We start from the raw sequence: 24,151 nt of genomic DNA on the forward strand, positions 1-24,151 counted from the left end.
TCTATCTATCTATCTATCTATCTATCTATCTATCTATCTATCTATCTATCTATCTATCTATCTCTGTGTTGATAGCTATCTCCTTAAATTGCTTTCTGTCTGCTACTCAGTCACTAGGTGAATGTATAGAAACAGATGGCAATCTAGGTAGCTATCTAGCCAGATTTCTATCCCTCCAGCTCTACAGTTTTCTATCTGTTTGTCCCTAAATATTTTTGTTTTTCTCAATGACCCTTTTCATGTGAAAGGCCTCAGTGTTGTGAGTTGGCAGTTGATGGACGATTTTCAGTATTTTCTGATGATGTCATGATGATGATTATAACGATGGAGGTAATATCTGTGTTTCGTGAAGAGTGACAGTCGATGTATGTACGCTGCAAAACTGGTTTGGGCAAATCACATATCTCCTCCGTGCCACCCACTCATGATCAACACTCACAGATTCAGATCACTTCCTCTATTGTAAGGAATGTACTTGCCTGAAAGGGAGTTAATGTTCGTACATCTGCATATTCCCACTTTTTAACCAGTCGTTTGCCAAATAAATAGATCTCTGAGGAACAGGAGATGAGTCTAACAGAATGAATGTTATGAGACCAAACTGGTACCATGCACAGTGTCTTGGACAGTGGAATGTGCTGTTGCTCCCATCTTGATATTTCATAGTGTGAACCTAAAGTATGTCTGTGTGGGTGAATAGGCACCATTAGCATCTTCTCTCCTTAGAGGTTTAGGTAGATAATGGATGCAAGAAGCTTTACATACAGCCCACTGAAGTAGTCTCTTTTTAACCTTCAGTATTACCACTGATATCTGCCTGCGTAGTCTGCTGCTTGTGTTTTTTCCTCTTCATATTTTTCTCTGTAAAAGCTTTGCTGAATTAAGGTTTGGGAGTTCAGTAAATATGGCATGCACCATCTATTACGTTTCTGTAATAAAACACAGGGGAAATTGTAAACTGCCAAATAAAAGAACCAGTTATCTACACATCTTCAGAATTGTAGAATTCATTCAACCTTTTTTTATTATTTCCTTTTATCAATTCTAATACATTTCAACCAGACTATATGTGGTTTTCTTTCAATGATGGAGTGCTGACCATTCTTGGAAATCAGGTTTACTATGTAAATGCACTCAATTTTTTATTTTATACAAAATTGCAGCCTAATTAGGTATGCTAAGCTTTATCCGTCTGAATGATCTTCTGATCGGAAGGACAGAATTACTTTGTTCCCATTTATGACATTTATCACAAGCTTAGAGAAGCAAAGATATTTCTGAGTTTAAAATGTATTTTTCATTAATCAAACACTAACACTTGACTTAAGAAATATAAAAATCAAAGGGATCTAATCATGGGTGGTTCTAGACGGGGGCCAGCAGGGGCCAGTCCCCCTGTAGATCATGTCCTGGCCCCTATTATGGTCCCTGTACTGAAGACATAATACTCAAAGAAATTCTACTGATGATATGCACTGGAACAGACATGGTTACTGAAAGGTTCTTTGGATCTATTTAATATTTTTTTCTTTACTAATTCTGTTTTACCAATTATTTAAAAACACTAAGATGATAGCTTCAGTGGTATTGAGATAGGATCCCAATTTTCATCTGCTGAAGGATTTTTCAAAAAAAAAAAAAACTTACATTTTTACAGCTGGATTTATCAGTTTGTCTTGAGTTCTAATTTGGATTTTTATAGAAAACTGTAATTTTGATTCAAATTAAGGCAAAAATATCCCTAAATTATGAATGTATATTGACCTAATAAGACATAGAATTTTAATTAAACCTTGTACATAAATTTCACTTCATGCAGCTATATATTAATATATTTGAATCCCTTGCCCTGTTTTTTATTTCAGGCTTTTCTGTGCCCCCATGAAAACAAGTTGGCCTCCTCCCGGCCCCCTGGTACATTTGGTCTAGAACCGCCACTGGATCTAATGCCTCTTTAGGATAGGGAAACAACATAACAAACCACTTACTCTACAATTTACTACTGCTAAAGAAAAAGGAGGTTTTACTGTAAAATATTCACTGTTTAAGTTATTGTTTAATAAGAAAACAGGATGTGTGTGGTCAATTTCTGAGATAAGCTAATTATTTAGTATATAAGTTGGATGAAAAAGCAAGCAGGGAATTAAAGATATAGAACCATTTGAACATCAGAAACACCAGAACAGAAAACAAGGATTTTGTCTACATTTTTTGCATCTTGAAATTAAATTTTTGCTGGGAAAAAAAAAGTAATTTAGGATATCTATATCTACAGTTACGACTAGTAGGAATGTAGTTTTGACCACGAAGAATCTTATTTTAGAGATCAACAATTGGAAAAACAACGAGGACAGCGCTTCAACTAAATATCAATACAGCCTGCCATATCCAAAGTGATTATGGCCAAAATACCAACTTTGTTTTTATTAATTTCCCGAACGTCCTTTGGTGTGAGTGTAATTCTCTACCAGCAGATGGCAGTGTCCGACTAAGGCTCAGACTCATCCTCCATGACAGATCAACATTTGGAAGTAACACACTTGCATTAGTGACTTAATAATGCATATGATAAAGCAATTTCACTTGGATTTGTTCACATCCGCCCCACATAAAAAAGCTGGAGGTCTATAGAACCGTAGTTCCTCCTCACTACAGTGTAAAAATCTGAATCGATTGCAAGAAAACCAGAAAACCCACCCGAGTCAAATTGTAATTTATGAGACCATCTGCTTCTGTGTTGGTGATACTTAATAATCTCCCTCTGCACCAATGTCCTCATCCTGTTCACACTATTGTCTCCGTTTCAGACCAACCCAGGCTGGTGAGGTCAGGACAACATTGTAAAGGATTTCCTCCAGCTCTTAATGATTTCCTGGGTATTCAAAAGGGCAACAATGCTTCTGGATTCTGTTACTCCAACCTGGCACATGGAGAGGACCTGCTAGTCAATGACCAGGATTTTATTAGCTTATAATGAACTTTTATTGTACTGTAGGAATAATGCAGCTGTAGCATTTATTTGGAAAGAACCCTGTAACTGGATGAATAGGAAGAAGTTCTTTCAACAGCTGAATCTTGAATTATAATAATTATATTTTATTTTTGGGCTCTTTTCAAGAAACTCAAGCCATCTTACAACACACCACAATAAAATCAGTAAATCAAGTTTACATTGAACAGAATTTAAATATATGAAGATATACACAACAAGCAAACGCAATAGAACCATTTGGGTACGCAGGGTAAAAAAATAGTCTGAAAAGATGGATTTTTAAAAAAAAAGGGACTTAAATGTAAAGTTAAGTAAACAGAGTTCAGTTGCTGATTGAAAGTTCTGAGGCTTATGGTGGATGTGCAAGTAGATGGAATGAAGAGAGACTAAGGGTTCGGAAAGATGTGTATAAATGTAGGAGGTCTTTAATTGTAAAGACTGAATCATAAAAAGGTAAATATACACATTTTAAACCAGTTGCATTTTTAGGGTCAAATGAAAAACAGAAAAATACTAAAAAGTTGTTTTGGACCCGCTTTATTTGTAAAATACAAAAATTATGACAGATATTTAAAGGCATTTATTTTACCTTTCTGGGTGTAAGCCATTAAACATAACATTTCTTTTTCTGCACATAGTTTTTAATATCGCCAAGAAAAAAACACAAAAAAAAAACCAGATGAATTGACCAACTTCATCTTTAAAATACACAGATCTGTAGTCATCTGAGCTGAACTCAAACAAGGAAAAACTAGGCCAGTAGTCTTGTGCCCTAAGATTTTGGTCACCATTTTTTTTTTTAAATAAGTGGCTGGTTTGCAAATCCAGGTTTCTATGTTGACTATCTATAAACAGTCATTTAAACATAATGATGTCATAGCTGTTTTTAGATCTAGCCAACCCCAAGCATATCAGGTGTAACAGCAGCAGGTTTTAGGAGCATACTTAAGGCCTCTTTTGTTTTCTGTGCATTTCAGTAACTGAGTAACATTGGCACACAGAGAGCTGATAGTTATAGCAATTTTGGCTCAATTATATCAGTGGATGATGAAATTATCCTGCATTAAAAACATTGTTTCTTTTATTAGTGGTTCAGACAAAAGTTTTTGGTGATAGTTACAAATAATGTGCATAGGTAGAAGAAACATAAGTGGGCACCAACATTTCCCCTAATCTAGCCCAGGGGGCCAGATTCCCCAACTCATGCCATGGTGGTAGCCAGATTACAATTTTTGGATTGCATCTCTAAAGTTCTTCGATAATCTGTTGATGTTTAATTCATTCTTCACATCAGTCCTCGACCTGGAGGCATTAATAGCAGTTTAAATTTATTGAAGGGTATAAAAAAACGTCATCTTTTAAGAAAATCAATTTCTAAGAGGGCATGGCATCCACCTGCAACTTCTCAAATGTATTTTTAAGTAAAAAAAATAAAATAAAAAGTTTTCTTGTAGTGTATTGCTATAGGAACTGCTGAAGACACAATCTGTTGGCAAGCTCAGCTGTTGCCTTGAGTCCAGTGGTCAACGTCAGAATGCCCCAATCTCCATTCCCCAAGGCCTGTAAGGCTTTGACATGGTGGAGGAGGGATTTATTGTACTGACAGCCGTTGGGGAGATGAGAGGAAAGCCCCCAAAGGAGAGGGGGAAGCTTGAAAGTGAGGAGAGAGATGAGACGAGTGGTGGGGACAACTTGGACGCTGACACAGGTAGAGTGAGGGGTAGGGAGCCATTAGGAGGTACTCTAAGTGACTCTGACGGGGACAGCATACTGAGCCTGGATGTTCCAGAAACCTCACTGGATGAGGAGGATGAAGCAGAGGAGGAGGAGGAGCAAGAAGAGGGGGGGCTGCTGTTGGTTCTGGGCACAGGTGTCCTACCCTGAGGGTGTTGTAGAAGAAGGTGGTGGGGGAGAGGGGAAGGGGCTGTCCCATAAGCTGAGCTCCAGGCCAAGTGTTCCAGTCCAGTGTGCGCCTCTCTCTGTGAGGCATAGTTACTGAGGTGGGACACCAAACGCACCCGCAGGGAGTCTGTACCATCCCGGCCCTCGACAAAGCTCAGGTAGCGGGCCGTCTCTGCCATGCATTCCCTGAAGCCCAAGCTGCGGTAATCCTTCGCGAGAGCATGGGCCTCAAAGTAACCTGTCAAGTGAGACAACAGAGCTTTTAATGAAGCATAAATCTACAGCAGGTAGTCTAGTTTTGCATCGCAATGTCACAGGAGTATTCACCTTTTCCTCCAGATGCATGAAGCATTTTCAGGTGGTCCACTGTCATTTGTAAAATTTCAGCTTTTTCCAATTTAGCGGATCCCTGAGAAATAGGAAGATTAATGCTGTTATTTTAATTCCAGATTAATATGGATGTGACCTATATTTAAATAAAAAACAACAACAAAACAGCCTGAGCTCAGGCTCAGAGGCTGGGAGAAATTAATGGCAATTCACCTGCTTTTCAAAAGCACTTGGCACCAGTCTTCTCAGCTCTGACAGGCTATTATTGATCCGATCACGTCTCCTTTTCTCTATTATCTGTTTGAAAACATTTCATTGTAAGACATATCTATATTAAACATACAAATTCCAAGTATAAATAAATTGAATGAGTCTGCAATTTGAAAAGTTAGCCCTAGACTTTTGCATACCCCTCTGCGCCTTTTTCTGGCTTGAACTTGAGTGGTGGTGGTAGTGGGTGACATGGATCCTGGAGAGTAAGCCTGACTAAAAGATAAATACAAGTGTATAAATATATATGTCAGATTGGCATTGAAATTACATATGACACATTTCTTGTGGTAATTCAGACACAATGCATACTTAATCTAAAAAAAAACAAAGCAAACAAACATAACATAAGGTAACTGGGAAAAAAATGTCCTACCCATTTTCATCTCCACTGTCCTTCTCCACCTCCACATTGTCGTCCAGCTCGCTGTCTGATGAGCTGTAGTTCAGGCTTCGCTTCATTCTGATTTCCAGGCGCACAGAGAGCTCTGGCTGCGGAGGGTCTGAGCAACAGTTTGATCAGCAGGATCTGCTTCTGCTGGGATTACTTTGGCTCTGCTTGAAGGGGGCGGGGCCTGTTCAATGAGATGGGCGTGGCTAAAAAACACAGAGCAACCTCAAACTAACACCTTAATGACGTGTTAATTTAAGATATATGCTGGGTGGAAAAGCTTAAATGCATCCCTGTACATCTTTCTTTTTTTTTTTTTTCTTTTTTTTTTTTTTTACTTTTTTTGGTTTTCAAACCACAGGGGGTTCCTAGATTTTAATCTTAATTTACTGTTTTTTTTTAACTTTGTTTTTTGAGATATTAGATTTAAAATCAAAGATGCACAGCTGCATGAGGCAGGATTGTGGTTTGAATATTTAGATTAGGTTCTGTTTTTAGACAACACATGAGAAGCACTGTTCTGTTATTCAGCGGATTCTGTGAGAGTTAAATCCAAACTTTTAATCCTATATTCTTTGGTAAAATTTTAAATGACAGTACATTACTTTACCTGAAAAGACTGAAAAACTTTAGTCTCATAAATATGCACTCAAAAAATCCCCCACCATAAATAAATAGACAGTTATAAAAATAAACATTATTCAGTTTGTAAAGTGTTACTTCCGTTATTTAGTAAATGAGAGTAATTTTAACGTTTTTAGTTGTGTTCTTGGGATAGTATATAAAAGAAAAACAAACATATATAAAAAAAGCAGCAATGTAATTTAAATAAATGCTTTGGCATATATTTTGCATGACCATCCAACAACATTAAGATCATAATTACAATGCAACATGAAATTAAACTGTAAAAAGAAGAACATTTAACAAATGCATCTATTTTTGAAGATGTCCGGTTTATGAAAATATGTGATCAAAGACCTGTTGTTCATAGTGTAGGGTTCCCGCTCTCTGCCTGACATGTCTGTTCAGTCCATCAGAGGAAATACCCCCCCCTCCGGCTGTCTCACAGACCACTACCTTGTTGAGACACAGCTGTTTCTGCTCCATCAGGTCAGTTGTTAACTGCGTGCACTGGGAGCAGGACAAGTGCAGATGAGAGCTTGAATACCGTGAACAACTGCTGTTAAGATCAACAATCCCTGCTCCCAGCAGGTCATAGATATTTCCATAACTTCAGGTACAGCATGAAGCGAGTCTCTCATATGAAGATAGAAGAAAACACAAAGACAACCACATTATTCTTTTCTCATAAGGAAAAGAAAACGAAGAAAATTACAATAATTTTCCACAGTTTTTCTGTAACATGTCTTATTCTTAACCCTTTTTAATACAATAAACATTCCTATTTGCACACACTGGATACCTTAAGGATTTGTTCAGAATCCCTATGCTTGTATGTTTTTTTTTTATTATTATTATAGTGTCCTGTCTGCCAATGTGGCAATAAGAATAATTGTCTTGATGGCAAAAAGAGCCCAACAGATTTTACTTTCACAAGTGAAGCAGTTTGGCTATTGCCATATTGTCCCACTTGTTTCATGCATATAAATTGCTTTATTATAATTATGCAGGGAGTTTTACAGATTATATGGGCAATGCAATGTAAATAGAACAGAAGAGGAAAAACAGAAGAAGAGAAAAAAGAAAGAAGAAAAAAAGATGAAAGTAATAGGAGATAGAAAGGAGATAATGATAAAACATTTTCAGTCTGCTTTATCACCTGCAACGAGATGTAAAAAGAACAGCACAACCAAAAGACACGGTACGAGACATACAATAGAGTAACACCTTGAAACTATCGCTGAAGTAGTATATGCTTGTATGTTAAAAATAAAAACTCTTGGCATTAAGTCAGTGTAGAACTCAATAAAAGAGCATTTTTTTTAGAAATACCTCTTAGTTTTAAGATGGCTTATTTTTACATTATAAAGTTAATCTGATCAAATTCCTCAGCCTATTAGATCCTGTTTTGATGAACATGTTTTACATTGAAGGTTATTAACAGTGCAGCATGTAGACTACCTCTTCCTAACTGGAATGAAACTGCAGACTTTAGCATTTTGGTGCAACGGTGACATAAAATCAAATGCCCATACATCTGATTTTGCATCAACATTTGTTGCTGAAGTCCATGTCCAGTGTTGGAAATGAACATGATCTCATCTTTAGGCATAAGTAAAATGTCAATTTGCATGATATTAGAGAGTTAATGTATGTACTGTAGAGATTTGATACTAAAAACTCCCAACTTTTCAACAGAATCTCGCTTTTAAAAAGCTGAACTGTTCTTTTTAATTGTTTATAGCTGGGCACACAGTTTTTGGATCTACATTTTTTTTAATAGTTCTCTGTGATTAGTACTTTATATGCAGTGGGCAACAGTGGATGGATGGATCTCTTTTAAGATCTTCATTCATCTTAGAACTGTCAGAAAAAAATGGAGAAAGCAGTTTAAAAATCTGAATATTGTTCTATCCTCTATTTTCCTGTTCATACTAACCCTGAACTAGAATCTACTTCATCATTAAATCAGATTCTGGACATGTGCACTAAGAAGGAACCCATTTCTGTCACACTGAGCGAATTAGCAGTAGAACATGTCTGCAGGTCCATTAGGCATCAGTGTGACACATAGCATAATGGTTGGTTAACAAACATGTCTGTCTTATGCTAAAAGGAAAACTGTCACTGAAACTGCAACAGACTAAATTTTGGAAGCTCGGTCAATCAAAGCCTTATCTCTTGTATTATCATCCTACAGTGAACCTTTCATGACCTGTTATTGTAGTAATGGAGCTTTGCTGCTTTCCAGGTGGCTCCCATTATGTGGACACAAGCCTCTATCGCCTCACCGGTAAGGTCCTCTACATTTGGAACCGACATTCCTTTGGCCCCTAAAGTGTCCTAATTATGATATATCTTAACAAAAAACCTTGGTTGTGTCTGAACATCCGCCATGATCACTATAAAGCCCTAGCGCTATATAGTGATTGAGGGATTTAGGGGTTAGGGTGTACGTTCAGACACAGCCTTTGACCTTTTAGCTCTGACATCAGAAATGCGGAGGTGATCATCATAAATGTTTGGATCAGTTTTGTTTCGGGTCATTTGTTTATGACTGACACCTTTCACTAGATTATCTTTAAGCTGCACAGCCTTAGCAGCATGCCAGGCTGGCAAGTGACCTCTGGATGTAATTTAGCACCAGCGTGAAGAAGAAACTGCTCTCAAACCATATGCCAGGAAGCTAAAATGTATAAGCAACCATTTGTTTGAAACTGGCGTGTGCCCAGCTGCCTTCCTCAATCTTCCCTTAGGTTTCCCCGGGTGACTCTTTGTGTGCAAGAGTGCGGCCCGAGTGTCTGCCGGTGTGTGTTTGTGAGTGTTTACGTGTGTTTGTGTGAACGGGAGTGTGTGGGCGTGTTCATGAGGTGCTGTTTCCCACAGCCCTGATCTAATTCTGTGGTAACTCAATCTCCGTGTGAGCACTTCCCGGCGAGTGTTCTCCCACCCGTCGACAGTCTCTCCCTGGCTGGTTTAGTGTGTCTGACGGAGGTCTCCTTCTCAGCCTCCCCCACCCCTTCCACCTCCCTAGTCTTACATGCCCTCCCATCAGGATTGATTTACTATGTCAACCGTTGTGGCAGTCGGCAGCAGCGACGCTCACAGCCGGGCCTGCATCCTGTGTGCACACCATCTCGACATCTTATACCTGCCACTCAGCAACTGCTGCAGTGAAGTTTGCATTTTGTGGCTGCTGTGGGGAGAGAGGCCATCAGGGAGGTACTTGAGTTTGTGAGATAATTTCCTTCTTCATGTTTTATTCAGCTGGGGTCTGAAAATAGGAGGGGGGTGGGATGGGGAAAAGCCTGAACTTTGCCGCACGCAAGAGGTATGAAATTATGTAAGGCAGGGAAAATGCCACCCAAGTTGGACCTAAATAAGCCGTCCGACTTAGGGAAATGTCTCCAAGACAGCCTCCGTACAACAATGTTATCCTATGGGCCACAGCTTCCTGCTTGTCCCCTCTTATTCCAGTCAGCACCCAGGCGCTATATCGGGCAAAGAACAGAGCAGGCCTGGGATCAATTCCCACTGTTTGACCACAATACACCCGCCTGCTCATTCTTTACTTTCCTGCCTTTGTTGGCATCCTTTCTATTTGTGCTTTTTGGATAGGTAAAGCCAAGAAGGATATGTTGACTTCCTTGTTTCTTTGTTTAGCATGATGTTTTGTTTCTTTTTTTCATTCAGTTTTGTTGTTTTTATAAGGACAGATTTCAGGTCAGGCCTGCTCAGTGGCTTTGATAGCTTTACCGACACTTTTGAAGAAAATCATCCTTTTTGAGCAAAAACGGTTAAACGAATGAAACTCTATTGAGTCCTGTTAGATTACAGCGACCTCATGATTATCAGCTACCTGTTACCATTCATCTTTTTGTAAGTTCACAATAGTGGGAAGGGAGATTACAAATAAGAGCAGCAGGAGACAGAGTGTAATGTCCTTCCAGAAAAAGGAGTTCTCTGAAGACAGCTTACCTATAAGGCCACACATTGTGTTGCCACAGGAAGAACATTGTTTGCATATCAATTCAGTATGAGACAAGTTTTATTTTGTGTATTACTATATATATATATATATATATATATATATATATATATATATATATATATATATATATATATAGATAGTGTAACTAAAAGAAAGAAAATATTGATAAATATTAGAAAGACTTAGCTGTGGTTACAGCTGGCAGAGTTTTAAGGTATAATCTCAGCTTTGCACATGTGGAGCTTCCCCCTTTCTTAAAGATTTTGGAGAAAAAAAATTCTATGAAACCACTCTGAAGCCTTTCATGAGGAAACTTGGGTGCTTGATTTTTTTCTTTTTCAGTCTGTCTTTAAACATCTTCATTGCACAGAATCTACATTGTTGAGGATTTTTAAGGACCTCCTACTAACAGATTCAGGAAACCATGCAATCCTGTGGACCATAGCATTCTGCTTTCCCACTCAGAGCACTGTGCAAGCATCCGAGGTACGACACAAGAATGGTTCTGATTGTGTTGGCTAAAATAACTTTTTGTCACTGTATTAAACGACTGCAGAACCCCTTCTCCATTGGTGTGTGGTGTCCAGCAGGGCCTAATTCTCACACCTCGGCTGCTTTCCACTTATTTTGCCTGTTGGCTCTATTTTCAGAAACCATATGATTACTGTTGTTTTAAGCAAATAATACTCATGTGTTTTATGCGGATGACACTCAAGACCGAGGTGATGATTTTTAGTTCTAATGCCATTAGTTAGTCTTCCTTTTATATTTATATGTGGGATATTTGGTAGAGTAAGAAAGGCTATTTTGACAAACATTGGCTTCAAAACATACAGAGGCTTTAAACTGGATGTGCACTAGTACAATCCAGCTTATTTTACAAAAGGCAACTGGGTAATTTTAAAAGCCTCTTATCAAAAGACAGTAAAGTAGTTAAAAGTAGTAATTGATGCCTTTGTTGCAACCAAATGGATTACAGTAATTCCTAATCTAGTAAGTCATAGCATACATACCGCACCTTCAACTGGTACAAAAACTCAGCAACACAGCTTTTAACTGAAACACAAAGGAGAGAACATATTACTAACATTTGATCATCTCTGGAGTGATGCCTGTCCATTTTAGAGCTCTTTTTTTTTTTACTTTTGGTCTTTCCCCTCCTTATTCCTGTATGGAAGTGCAATACTCTCCTCTGCTTGCAGTGGCGCCTCCAGACAGGTTTCATAGGGGTGGCCAGATTGGGCCACTAAAATCCTTGGGGTGGCACACTGAAATTAAAAGCCATAATTTCAGGGTTTGAATTTACTATTGTGGTAAACCTGCCTGTAGAAATAATAAAGACTTAAAGCTACAGTGTGTAATAATTACAGGGATATAAAGTCAGAAATTTAATATATTATACATAACTATGTTATTTATCATCACCTATGAGCTCAGCCTTTTAACCATAATATTTGCGTTGCCTTAGAATTCGTTATTTATAATTACATAGGAGCGGGTCTCGCAGCCATGGGGGCTGACATCTTTGCGCTACGGCAAGCGCAGAGGCAACAAACTAGCGATTGCGAGATCTCCCATTACGCTCGAAAATAACTACGGCAAGTTGAGAGAGATTAACTGAGACGGTACTGAACAGTAGATGGCAGTATTATGCCTGAGAAGCGTTTAGTCTGCCTGAAACCAAAGAAGAAGAAGAAGCAGGTATACTGCGCCTCAGTAACAAGAAAGGTGAACAAGGCGGCAGGCGTGAGTGACTTTGCAAACTGTTTGGCACTGTGTGGCCAAACATCAGACGAATGGAGGATCATGCCTACTCTGTATCACAACGAAAAGCGGCGGACACCGAACCCCCGTCATCTAAGAAGCGGAAACACAACGAGAATAAACGCAAGCGTGACAAGAAACGGCAAAAAACACGGATCAACATTGGCACGGAATTTACACGATGGAAGTCACTGATGGAGGAAAAAGGTTTTCAAAGTGACGCTCAAGTTGCCAGTTTTCTCTTGGACAGGTAATTAATCCTACACACACAATTGTCTAATATCACTGCAGTTTTTGGAGTACAGGATGCTCAGACCTGTCTAAAACAATAACATGCTGCGTGATGATGCTGTTACTCTACAGTATACTTATTCAGCAACGTCCCTGACGTTTCACAGGTAATGATTCAGTAATTTTCTGTAAAATAATTTTCTGGATATATACCTCGGTTACTTCTCTCCGGCTCCTTTGGAGATCTTCAAGCCTTTCCTCCTCTGCTCTCACCCCGCTGGCACCGCTGCACGCTCACCCCGGCCTCTCTGCCCTCGCCCTCTTCCTCGCCTTGTAACCCCCGTGCAACAAACAAGACTTGGACTCTGTAAACGGGGAATATATATTCTTCCAGCGAACACAATCTCGCTGTTAAACTAATGACTACAATTACTTCATCTGTTTATATCACCATGCAAAGCAGCTCACCAAAACGTCACAACAATGTAGAAAAAATAACGGGTATATTTATTATCTTAAGTCTACATGAAATCTATACCCTACACAGACTAATGAAATACTATCTGTAAAATTATCTATGTAAACAAACCTCATCACTTGAGAAGGTAGGTGATGCGGACGTCGTGGAAGACATTTTGTCCCGTAACGCTCGCCGTACTGTTGGGGGGGAGAAGGGGTGGGGGGGAGACGTTCATGTTGCTGCAGTCTGCAGTCTGACCGCTAGATGTCGCTGAAAATTACACACTGTAGCTTTAAGTAAACAGCTACTCATATCTTGGTTGATTGTGTGATTTTTATTGTTATGTCGCTGGCTGTGCATGATGGGATTAAATGCTAAACTGATGTTACCACAATTTACACTGGGTGAGCGGGGGTGGCCAGGGCATTGCACAGAGTGGCCATGGCCACCCTTGGCCACCCCCTGGTGGCACCCCTGTCTGCTTGTTACCTCAGATAGGCTGTTTGTAGACGTACCAAAGAAAAAAATTAAGCTCAGGATAGATCCAGCTTTGGCAGCTTCCACGTTATCAAACCCTTTTTTCTGCAAAAATTTAGAACCCTGCTTTAGCAATCAGTTGTGAATCCGCTCTTAAGACCCACTTCTTCTTTTCCATTTGGATAAAGATTTTATAATTTTTAGCCTTCTTTTTTATGTTGTTTTTTCATGTGTATAACTTGTGGTTTTATTTCTACTTTTTTACTAACATTTTATTTAGATCCTTATTGCTTTTATTTAACCTTCTTAATCATTCCTTCTGTGCAGTACTTTAGCACGTACCTGCTAATTTTAAAATAGTTCACCAAAAAAAGTAAGCTTGCCTTGGCTTAAACACTGCTCTCTTCAAAAATCGCTCAAGTTTTTTTTAGACTGGATGGATATTGTATGAATGGCACCGCAACCGTCACCTGCACAAAATAAAATCATGGAAGGGGGTCAGTTTGTGATTAGTTGAATATTATGTATACAATAAAAAGGCTTTCTCTTTTTAAAAGAGAGCCGGCTCCTTTCCCAGTGGATGCTCTTTGCCAGCTGTCTGCTCTGCGGTAAAGTAGTGCTTTCCCAAGCTCTGACCTGTGGGAAAATTTGTTGCGGCCAGTAATTGATTCCGCCCTGCCAGCCCCATTACTCTCCACTGCAGTCAAACTGCCAGTGATCTGCAGAAAGCCCCTGTTAGCACAGCCCCCTTTACTCTTTCTCTTTAGTGTTACACAAACATTAAGCAGAATCTAAGCAAGCCCCACTTCTAGATCTGTTGTTTTTCTTTTTCCTTCAGTTTTTTAGGGACGAATGGAAAGCTAATCTTAAATCGAATAATATTGGATGTTCCCTTCTGTATATTCATTGCATTTATTTTTTTCAGGTGAAATATATGTCCCTTAGCAATTATATAATGTGTATGTTTTTTTTTTTTTTTTTTTATTCACGGCTAGAAATAGCATTAACAGATTTAGTTGTAACATTACCATGCAACACAAATGTAATGCTTATAGAAAATACATTTTCCATGATTTCTGTCTACTTTAAGAAGGGAATTTTATTATTTATTTAGCTGGATAGCTGTATGACTCGGAGACAAACACACCCCTTTCGTTTGTCATGAAATATTCAGTGCAGTCATCTGCAGAGATGTCTGACTTTCTTTCCACTGTCCAACACTTACCACATGTCTAAATAAAGATAAGCACCCTCTCCTCCTTTTAATTAGCATTCAATTAGGGGGGCTCTTCTCTGTGCATATACATCTGCGCTTGTACAGCCAGGTACCAGCAGTTGTGTATGTGTGTGAGTTCAAGGTTACGCAAGGATCATCATGGGAGGAGGATAAAAGTGTCCATCCTGACGCACTGCATGGTCAAATGATGATCTAACTTCTTGCCATATCAATTACGTAGCGTCGCTTTGAACCAAGCCTTTTTAGAACCAATGGAAAAAAACAACTTCTTGTGAGCTGTAGAAAGACACGAGTGGCTTCAAGCAGAGTGATTTATCAAGGCTTCTCATGACTCTGGTGGGCTTTATATAACTACCAGCTGAGGGGTGCACTTTCCCATATTGTAAGAGGTCAGGAGGCCACCCTCTGAGCACTGTGCCAGAGGAATTTCATCCCACTGTTGGGAGATCTGAGAACGGATAAAAGAGGAGAGAACTGTACATCAGTTTAGCTCCTGGTGACCCCCACCCACTCACCCACTGACTGAACCCCATGAACAGCTATTTTCCTGCACCTCTTGCTTTATTGACAGAACAAGCAGCTTCACTGTGTGAGGGAAAGACCGTCACCCCCCTTTTCTCTCAACTCTCCCCTTGCAGCTCCACTGTCGGTGTGCTGCAAACCGGCAGCCCGAGGCTCAGGGAGCGTGTGGGATAAAAGGATGAGAGGGAAGATCAAAGCGGAAAGCATGAAAAAGCTCAAAGCACACAAGCAAGAGGCACCTCCCTGACCTCTTCGTACACACACACACACACACTCTCTTTACCCCGTCTACGCAGCACGGCCTGGCGCCTGCCCCTATGCTTTTCCCTGCAGCTGCAGAGAAAGGCAAAGAGTAGAGGGCACATCATTCAGGCCGTGTGAGCCTCTCTGATTATAGTCTGTAACTGCTGGGAACCTGACCTCAACTGATGCCCCCTACTGGTTCCAGACGTGCAGCACCCACCTGTTTAATGTCACTCATCAAACTTGAAGGTATGCATCACATTGTCAGTTTTTCTTTGGTTAAGAAGGATTGAAGATGTACTGTAGGATAGTTATGTCTAGTTATGGTTTCTTGTTTTTTTTTTTCAGGCACTGGATGAAAAATGTGTCATATAAAATTTGAATCGACGTTTACGATGATTAAAAGACTCATTTGGACCAGCAGCAGGCCTCTTAGGTAAGATGCTTGTGATATTTTCTCCATTTTGATACAAGAAAGGATACAATGTTTGCCTATGTCCTGGATTCACATAACTATGATGACTATTAAAGGTGCTGCATCTAGTTGCTAACCGGCCTTCTTCTGAGGACACTGAGGTCTTTTAGAGTGCTGAATGTACTCCTAAAGACCTTCTTTGATTCTGGTGTGGCATCAGCCTTCTTCTATGGAGCTGTCTGTTGGAGCAGTGGCTTATCTGTTGCTGAGAGAATGCGGCTGCGTAAGCTGATCAGGAAGGCCACCTCTTTGATTGGATGCCCTCTGGACTCAGTGCAGGAGGTGGGAAAAACAAAGGACCCTAACTAAATTAACATCTCTGTGGGATGTTTCCCATCCCATGCCTGAAGCTGTTGCAGAACTGGAAAGCTCCTTCGGTGACAAACTGCTGCACCCTAAACGCACCAGGGAGCGTTATCAGAAATCCTTCCTCCCAGCAGCTATTAGACATTATAACCATCGCTGTTCCCAACGACCTCAATAAGTTGTTACATTTGTGCAGTTTTTGCACAGTTTCTGTCTTAGTCAGTTAAATAAGTTGCTGCTTTAATTTTGCACATCTCTGGTGTTGCTGCTATTTTTCACATATCCATTACTGTAAAAATTTTCACAGCTGCATATTGTTTTTTTAAATTCTCCAGGTACATAGTGTTATATTGTAAAACACTGTGCAGCATAATACTGTATTTGTATTAATTCCCTATCTGTCATGTTTGTACACTTTTTGTACAATGTGTGACCACTTGTCAGTGACTGCTATCTGGACAACTGTCAGATAAACTTTTATCTTAGTGGCTGGCTTTACTCTTCAAATTTGAAGAGAGTTAAACACTATAGAGGTATCCCCATGTGCCTGATAAATCTATGTAACACAACCTTTGTCTTTTAGGATATACTTTTATTGGGGCTTTTAATGTTCTGATGGACAGCCAGATTAACACAAAGTCTCATCGAGTTAAGCACTATACATTATCAACCATGACCCCAGTTTTACCTGCATTAAGTTGCAGTTTACAAAAAGCCCAGTCAGGCACTTGAAGCTCTTCCTTGGCCCTGAGGATCCTCTCTCCATTATTCATGAGTGCTCAGGTTGGACCCTGGGAACAAGCTGAACGAGGCCCTGTGTCAATACGCAACACTGGCCACCACAATGAGCTCTGCCTCCAACTACACTGTTGACAGACACTGACACAAAGGGGCTGAAAGGGGTCCCCCTCCGTTCTCACACACACTGAAGAATGAGTCAGTGTGCTGCCGCTCAGAGCTGTGTTTGTACAGTATACTCAGCTTTTGTTCCTGGCCACTGTTCTCCCATCAATGGGGTCTGAAAGTGTTGATGAAAACCAGAAGGAAGGGAGTCCTGTGTGGATGCCAGCAAGAGTTCATGTTCATTAGATGGGTTCTGGGCCTTCTTTACGGCACCTGTATGTACACAGGAAAACCACGGCCGACAGAACAACAAGTAAGCAGCTTACTGGATTGGTAAACAGCCTTTCAACACATATTGCATTCATACATATATATATATATATATATATATATATATATATATATATATATATATATATATATATATTTATTTATAAATACATACACACGTTTCTCTTTCTATTCCTCTGATATCCTGCTGTTGGAAGTATTTCCAACATGCAATAAAATGAAATATGGGAAAAAACAAGAATTCACTATGGGACTAACCACATATGGTATCTTAAGGCCCTTAAGGCTAGAGCTTTGATTAAAATATCATGTTTTCCAGAGCCTGTTTCCATGGCAATTCTAAAAAGAAAAAGAAAAACTAAATTAAACATAATCTCTCTGTTTACTCAAGTTATCGTTGTTCTCAATTGATCTTCTTGATCAAATGAGGGCTATTCACATAAGAAATACTTTGAATATTTTAAATCATATCATTGCCAGGAAGGATCTCCTGTGGTGGTCTGTCATACAGTAGATCTGGAGAAGCTTCTGTCTGAATACACCCTGGTGTTTGTTTACAAATTTATATGGTCAAACACCTGTAGTTGCTTTTAAGCTCAATCAGTTAAAGTTAGGACCTCTCTTCCAGATCCCACAAAGCCTTAATTATGGAGCTCTTAGTGGTGGAGAACAGCAAAAGGGACCCAAAAATCAAAATCCTGCTTAAGGCCCTATGCAACCTTCCACCTTCCATTATTAGAGGGCCTTAGAAAATATTATCAAACTACCATTCTGAGTTTTTGAAATACGTTTGGGCTAAATGAACAGGTATCTACATAATATTTTTCTTTTTTTTTTTCCTGAGGTGTGTTTGTCTCAGTCTTCTGAGACTGAGACAAGTCTGAGTTGTCTCAGACTTCTGGAAGACAGTCATTTCCTTCCCTACAAAAAATCCATCCAGCATTATTTTTCATTTTTGGACCCAGTATATAAGAATGTACTCTTTTTTTTTCTAGTCTTCATTTTTCTTTCATTTGTATATTCTTTTAGAGCATGGTAATACAGGACATAAACATTCTTGTTATATTGGAGTGAATGAAAAAAGAAAGAATGATGTTAAAATGAAGATGAATTGCTTATAGATAAATTGCTATCTTGAAAATAATGGGGGACTGCACTGTCTTGCAGCAAGAAGGTTTCGGGTTCGATTCCCAGCCCAGGGTCTTTCTGCACGGAGTTTGTATGTTCTGCCTGTGCATGCGTGGGTTCTCTCCAGGTACTCCGGCTTCCTCCCACAGTCCAAAAACACGACTATTAAGTTAAATTGGCCTCTCCTTACTTTGTGAGTGTTTGCATGAATCGTTGCTTTGTCTCTGTGTTGCCCTGCAATGAACTGGCGACCTGTCCAGGGTGTACCCCGCCTCTAATTTTATGTCCTCCCACAGCTCTTTGGTCTTTGCCATGGTTGAATTTGGAGTCTGACCTTTTTGAGACTGTGAACAGGTGTCTCATATACAGGTAACAAGTTCAATCGAGTGTCATTAATTCAGGTAACAAGTAGAGGACAGAGGAGCTTCTTAAAGATGATGTTACAGGTCTTTGAGGACCAGGCATCTTTCTTCTTGTGGGTGACACATTACGGTACTTATTTTCCACAATAATCTACAAATCTATTCTTTAAAAATTCCCAGGATTCATGGTAGTATTCTCTCTCGTAGGAGAACTTGCACAATCAGTGGCTGACTAAATACTTTCCTAAGCACAAAAAGTGTTTTCTTTTCAAATTTATTTTCAGCAACACTCAGAATAAGTGAAAAAAAGAACAACAGAAACAAGGTATTTACCAGTACATAAAAACAATATCTAAGAGCAACAGAGAGCATATGTCATACTGCAAAAATTAAACTTGTGCTCGAGGGTTGCAATTTTTCAAGAGCAGATACAATTTGAATGGCTTTAGTGTTTTTATTGGTTTTAAAGTCTCATTATAGATGTTAATCATAGATAATAAAATCTGAGAATTGGCCATTTCTCAATATATTAGAAGTATATGAATATATTTACGATGTGAATATAAAATTTAGAATAAATAACAACCTATAAATGCTCTACATTGCAATGGTCATTTTATTCCCATTTAAATCAAGAAGATTTTTATTTGTTAGAATAATTTTCAAATTTCTTCAATGAAAGAAGTCATATGCTTCCAAACGATTTTGTACAACAGTTCCAAAAAAGACAAACAATGCTTTCTACATGATTTTTCCAGAAGTGTTTCTTTTATCTTGTTAACAGGAGAGCCTTGACTGCATAACAAACATTAGCATTGTTTTTAAAGAAATCTCTTCATTTATTTTTTTTATAATGCATTTCTTTGAATCCAATCAAGTCCACTTCCATTCTATATTTCCAAAAATGTTGCACCATTAGAACACACAGTATAATAAGCAGACAATGTCTTTAAAATAATGCTTCTTAAAGTTTTCTTTATATAAAATTACAATAATCTGTATAAATGTTACTTGAATCAAAAGATGGCACTGAATGATGAGTTGGATGTAGAGATGACCAAAGTGTTAAAGCAGGAAATGCTTTTTCATTAAAAAAATATTTAGAGACAGCTTATGGAAGATTTTACAATTAAATAAAGACACATTTAATGAACGAATTACTTTACCAATATCTCCACCTGCTGGTTGATATTTATATTACAATATGGTTGAATGTTTTACATGTTTACAATAAGTATAGATTAATGTTAAAATATATCCATATAGCAGAATACACAATAATACACAAGTTTTAGATGGTAGGATTGCATTAAAAATAGATAAACAAAACAGTAAAACTATTTAGAGCATAAATGATAAAAAAATACAATAACATTTATTACAATATTCTATTTTATAAATATTTTATATATACATATAAATTATTACATACATGTTTCCTTTCATGCAGTCAGGCAAAAAAAAATAAAAAATCAGGTGGATCTTCTGCATCATTATCAGACCGCCTTAACAATTGCTGAAGTCAGCAAATCCAGAGCCATGAACCCAAAACGGATCACCACATGATTAAATAGATAAAAAAAAAAACAGGTCGTAGCCACGCCCCCTAATCCGACCGTTTCCATAGCAACCGGAACACCTGCATATGATTGGTGGTTGGGAGTTATATGCCTGCATAGATGTTGGCCTGAAATTGGAAAGTTCATTGTCATTTGCTGCCTTTAACTCTGTGTGGTTTACTGAGCTCCTTCTCTGGCATCATGGTCGAGCAGTTTGTTGGAAAGTGGACGCTTGTTTCCAGCGACAACTTTGATGAATACATGAAGGCTGTCGGTAAGAGTTGATTTAATTAAGGATAAGCCATGTGTGCTCCCCCCTAATTGCTGATCTAATTTAAAATCATATTATTTTCTGTATTAAATGTCTAAAGGCATGAGCTTCGCCACTCGTCAGATGGGTAACCTGGCCAAGCCTAACCTGGTGATCAGTGTTGGTGATGATGGGCTTATTTCAATGAAGGCTGAGAGCACTTTGAAGACTGCTGCGATTAAGTTCAAACTGAATGAGGAGTTTGATGAGACTACAGCAGATGGTCGCAACGCAAAGGTGAGCCATTATCCTTAAACTCTTTATATCATTAAGGATCTAAGCTCACCCTCCACGATGGCAAGCCCTCATATGTTCTTATCTCTTAATTTTGAAGTCCATCTTCACAATTGAGAATGGCAAACTTGTGCAGAAACAGTCCTGGGATGGAAAGACCACTACCCTGGAGAGAGAGGTTAATGATGGAAAACTTACAGCGGTGAGTAAAATGATTGTAAACTTAATTTAACAAATCTGTTTCCCATCATGCACACAAAAGAAATGCTTTATTTTCTTGCATCTACTTAAGCATAGTTGGTTAACACAATTGTTTAATTTATTTATATATATATATATATATATATATATATATATATATATATATATATATATATATATATAAATATTAAAAAAAGTGTAGTGTAGCTCAAAGTTTAGTTTTGAAATGTAATAAAGGTCCAAAACTCAACTATTGCATCTGTTTTAATCCTTTAAATTATAAAATATTTTACATTGGGTTACACCAATTTTAAAATGACTTATGGTCTCTTATCTCAACAGAAATGCATCATGGACGATGTCGTTGCAGTCAGGACCTATGAAAAAGCGGCATGACAAGACAAAGATGAATGCAACCAGTTATTTGAAGATCTAAATAAAACTTAAATGTGATGCTACTCTTTGTTCATTTGTGGTTAATGAAAACTGGTTTGCTATGATGGCTGCTTTTTAGGCTTCAAATGTAGGGGTCTGCAGATTTTTGAAGTACAGTTATGGGTGTAGCTAAACTTCTACTCTCTATGCAAGTGCATGTGTGATGTGGGTGTTTTTAATTCTGCTTTTACAAAGCTACTTAACACAAGGCTGATTGAACTGGGATAATTTCCAAGCCTAATCAAGGCTTTGAGGCTGTAATGCCGCCTCTAATTGGTTCATGGAACTGTGTCAAAAGACTTCTATAGTAACCAAATGGGGCGAAAAAGCCCAATGTTAAACATTTATGGGTTGCTGGGAGTATGGCTGACAAGCAAAAGCCCAGTCCTTTGTATAATATGGATTTGGCAGGCCATATCCTTAGTCTGGTTGGTACCATGACGACCCCACCCCCCTTTTGCAGGAGGTCGATCTTGGATGAACCAATAGGAGAGTTGAAGCAAGGACAAATATGGTATTAATTGGGGCTCGTTGAAACTGGGTAGCTGCATGAATCCACAAAGGCTGCGGCTAAGAGCTTGAATCAGTGCAGTAGTCAAACAATAAGGGCACTGATTGGGAAGAACATGATGAACATATTCTGTCAAATCAGCAATTCCGTTGGAGGTTTGTTAGAATTGTCTCCCCACCTAACTTTTTTTTTTTTTTTTTTTTTTTTTTTTTTGGAAACGGTATTACTTTGGATTAAGACTTGCATGTGGGGGGTGCAGGATTTAGGAAGCAGACTTCCTTTGGATTGGCTTTACCCTCTTAAACACAATCACTCTATCAGCTGATGAATTCTTGTATTGTTCTAAATCCACTAATCTGCTCCTTTGGCTATGAAGAGCCTGTAGCAAAAGAATTGCTGTCTGTTCTAGTAAATGTATGTCAATCCTTTAGACTGGGGTAGCCAAAGCAGTCTATAGATCATAATGCATATCAAAGTGCATCAGAAAATAAATCAAATTTGTCCTACATTCCAGGTTTCAGTGAGTAGCAAAATTACATATGGTGGACTATAATATCAAATGAGCCGAAAGAGTTTAAAACAAAGATAATTGTTGACTCTGAAATAGATCAAGGTTTAGACTGACTCGGCCACTCTAGCAAAAAATATTCAACCATTTCTGAGGTTTCCTTTGAAGGTTATCTTGCTTTTGCATCACTCCATCTATGTTACCATTATGTTCACTGTCCCTGCAGATGTATATACCCACAGCATGATACTACTGTTACCATGTTAAAGGGTGATTTACACTTAGTTTTCTGCCAAACATTGTGCCTTCCATATAAGTCGATGCTAAAATTTTCTCTCATCTGATTAAGTAAGCACCTTCTACAGGTCATTAGTTCCCTTAGTGGCTTGTAATACAAAGAGGTCCTTTGTCATTTTTTGTGTTTTTTTTCTTCTAATTTTTTTGGGGAGGCTTATAAAAGGAAGCATCAACCATTTGCTACATTTGTATATTGTTTTTAGTTTCAGAAGGCTGTGGTCCCATTCTGATTTGCATCATCCATGTGTGCTTCTGCTGCATAATGACATCCTGCATGGTAGAAAACTGTCTGGATTCAGGATAGCAGTCCAGACTTCTTTTCATACCCATGATAGGGTTCTTACTATTGGCCCTATGAAAGGTGAAGGATCAGGAGCTAGGGGACCCTTTTTCCTTCACAATATATATAAAAAATACAATTTTACATTTCTAAACTTTAAATTGTTGGAAAATAAATCTAAAACATTTTTTTTCTAAGAAGCTGCTTCACTTTTTAAGTTGAACAGGGTCTTTAACAAACCTCTAATTAGTAGTCCACAACTTTCTGTTTTCCTAGGAATGTCTAGCAACCTGTTTTCTCTCCTTTCACCACAAATGGAAACATAGTTTGTTCCTAGCACAGCCAGACTTTAGCTGGAACTGAGCATTTTGGTCAGACAAGACTTAAATTTAGCTTTTTGACAGTTCTGTGGGAATATTCTGTTCCAAAAGTCTTGGCAAACTCAAAGACACAAAATCATCCTCCATCTTTGCTCATCTCAGTTCAAAAACTTAAACCTATGGAACCTCTGGAGGAATTTTCTAAAGCGAATAATTTAAGAGGAATCAAGATTTTGGAAGGTAAAACATATTTTATAATATACATATTTCTATTAAATATTGTTCTGAGGTCAGAGCACAAGAAACAATTGTTTCTAATCTTTTATATTGCAGATAAACATATTTTGTAAGGAGTAAAGTCAATTGAGTTCTGTAAAAATTGAAAACCTCTTTATTCTGCTGCCTCATTTTTTTTATTCCACTCAACATTGCCAGATCACTTATAAATCATTAATAGACACAGGCTGCAGACCTCTGACGTAGACAGATCACTTGTATAGCCGTACTATGCGAATTATTACAGAGGAATATGTGCTTTCTTATATAATGAGGTTTAAACAGAGAAATGATTACATTTTTATGCACGGAAGTTTTTTACTTAACATTCTCAGCGTTAGTGTGAGTTTCTATTCTGCAGAATGCTGGCATCTTGTGTCG

General features: G+C 38.4%; 2 protein-coding genes and 1 long non-coding RNA gene across 3 annotated transcripts; 2 read left to right on the plus strand and 1 right to left on the minus strand.

Annotated features, from left to right (window-relative positions):
* Positions 1 to 3,277: 3,277 nt before the first annotated feature.
* On the minus strand, positions 3,278 to 6,031 carry LOC119772829 (hairy/enhancer-of-split related with YRPW motif protein 1-like). Its single transcript, XM_038269490.1, has 5 exons — positions 5,871 to 6,031; positions 5,635 to 5,710; positions 5,438 to 5,521; positions 5,222 to 5,303; positions 3,278 to 5,132 (listed from the first exon to the last, which is right to left on the minus strand). Exons 1-5 carry the CDS (start codon positions 5,954 to 5,956, stop codon positions 4,522 to 4,524), a joined length of 939 nt encoding a protein of 312 aa, XP_038125418.1. The 5' UTR covers positions 5,957 to 6,031; the 3' UTR covers positions 3,278 to 4,521.
* Positions 6,032 to 9,593: 3,562 nt separating this feature from the next.
* Positions 9,594 to 15,831, plus strand: LOC119772831. Its single transcript, XR_005279312.1, has 3 exons — positions 9,594 to 9,731; positions 15,308 to 15,683; positions 15,783 to 15,831. It is a non-coding gene; the product is annotated as an uncharacterized LOC119772831 (long non-coding RNA).
* A 4,679-nt stretch (positions 15,832 to 20,510) lies between these two features.
* fabp4b (fatty acid binding protein 4b) lies at positions 20,511 to 21,601 on the plus strand. Its single transcript, XM_038269553.1, has 4 exons — positions 20,511 to 20,672; positions 20,770 to 20,945; positions 21,043 to 21,144; positions 21,486 to 21,601. The coding sequence occupies exons 1-4, from the start codon at positions 20,600 to 20,602 to the stop codon at positions 21,537 to 21,539; spliced, it is 405 nt and encodes a 134-aa protein (XP_038125481.1). The 5' UTR covers positions 20,511 to 20,599; the 3' UTR covers positions 21,540 to 21,601.
* The last annotated feature ends 2,550 nt before the right edge of the window (positions 21,602 to 24,151 follow it).

The sequence above is a fragment of the Cyprinodon tularosa genome, unplaced genomic scaffold (assembly GCF_016077235.1).
Source record: "Cyprinodon tularosa strain WSP-4 unplaced genomic scaffold, ASM1607723v1 ctg73, whole genome shotgun sequence".
Lineage (NCBI taxonomy): Eukaryota > Metazoa > Chordata > Actinopteri > Cyprinodontiformes > Cyprinodontidae > Cyprinodon > Cyprinodon tularosa.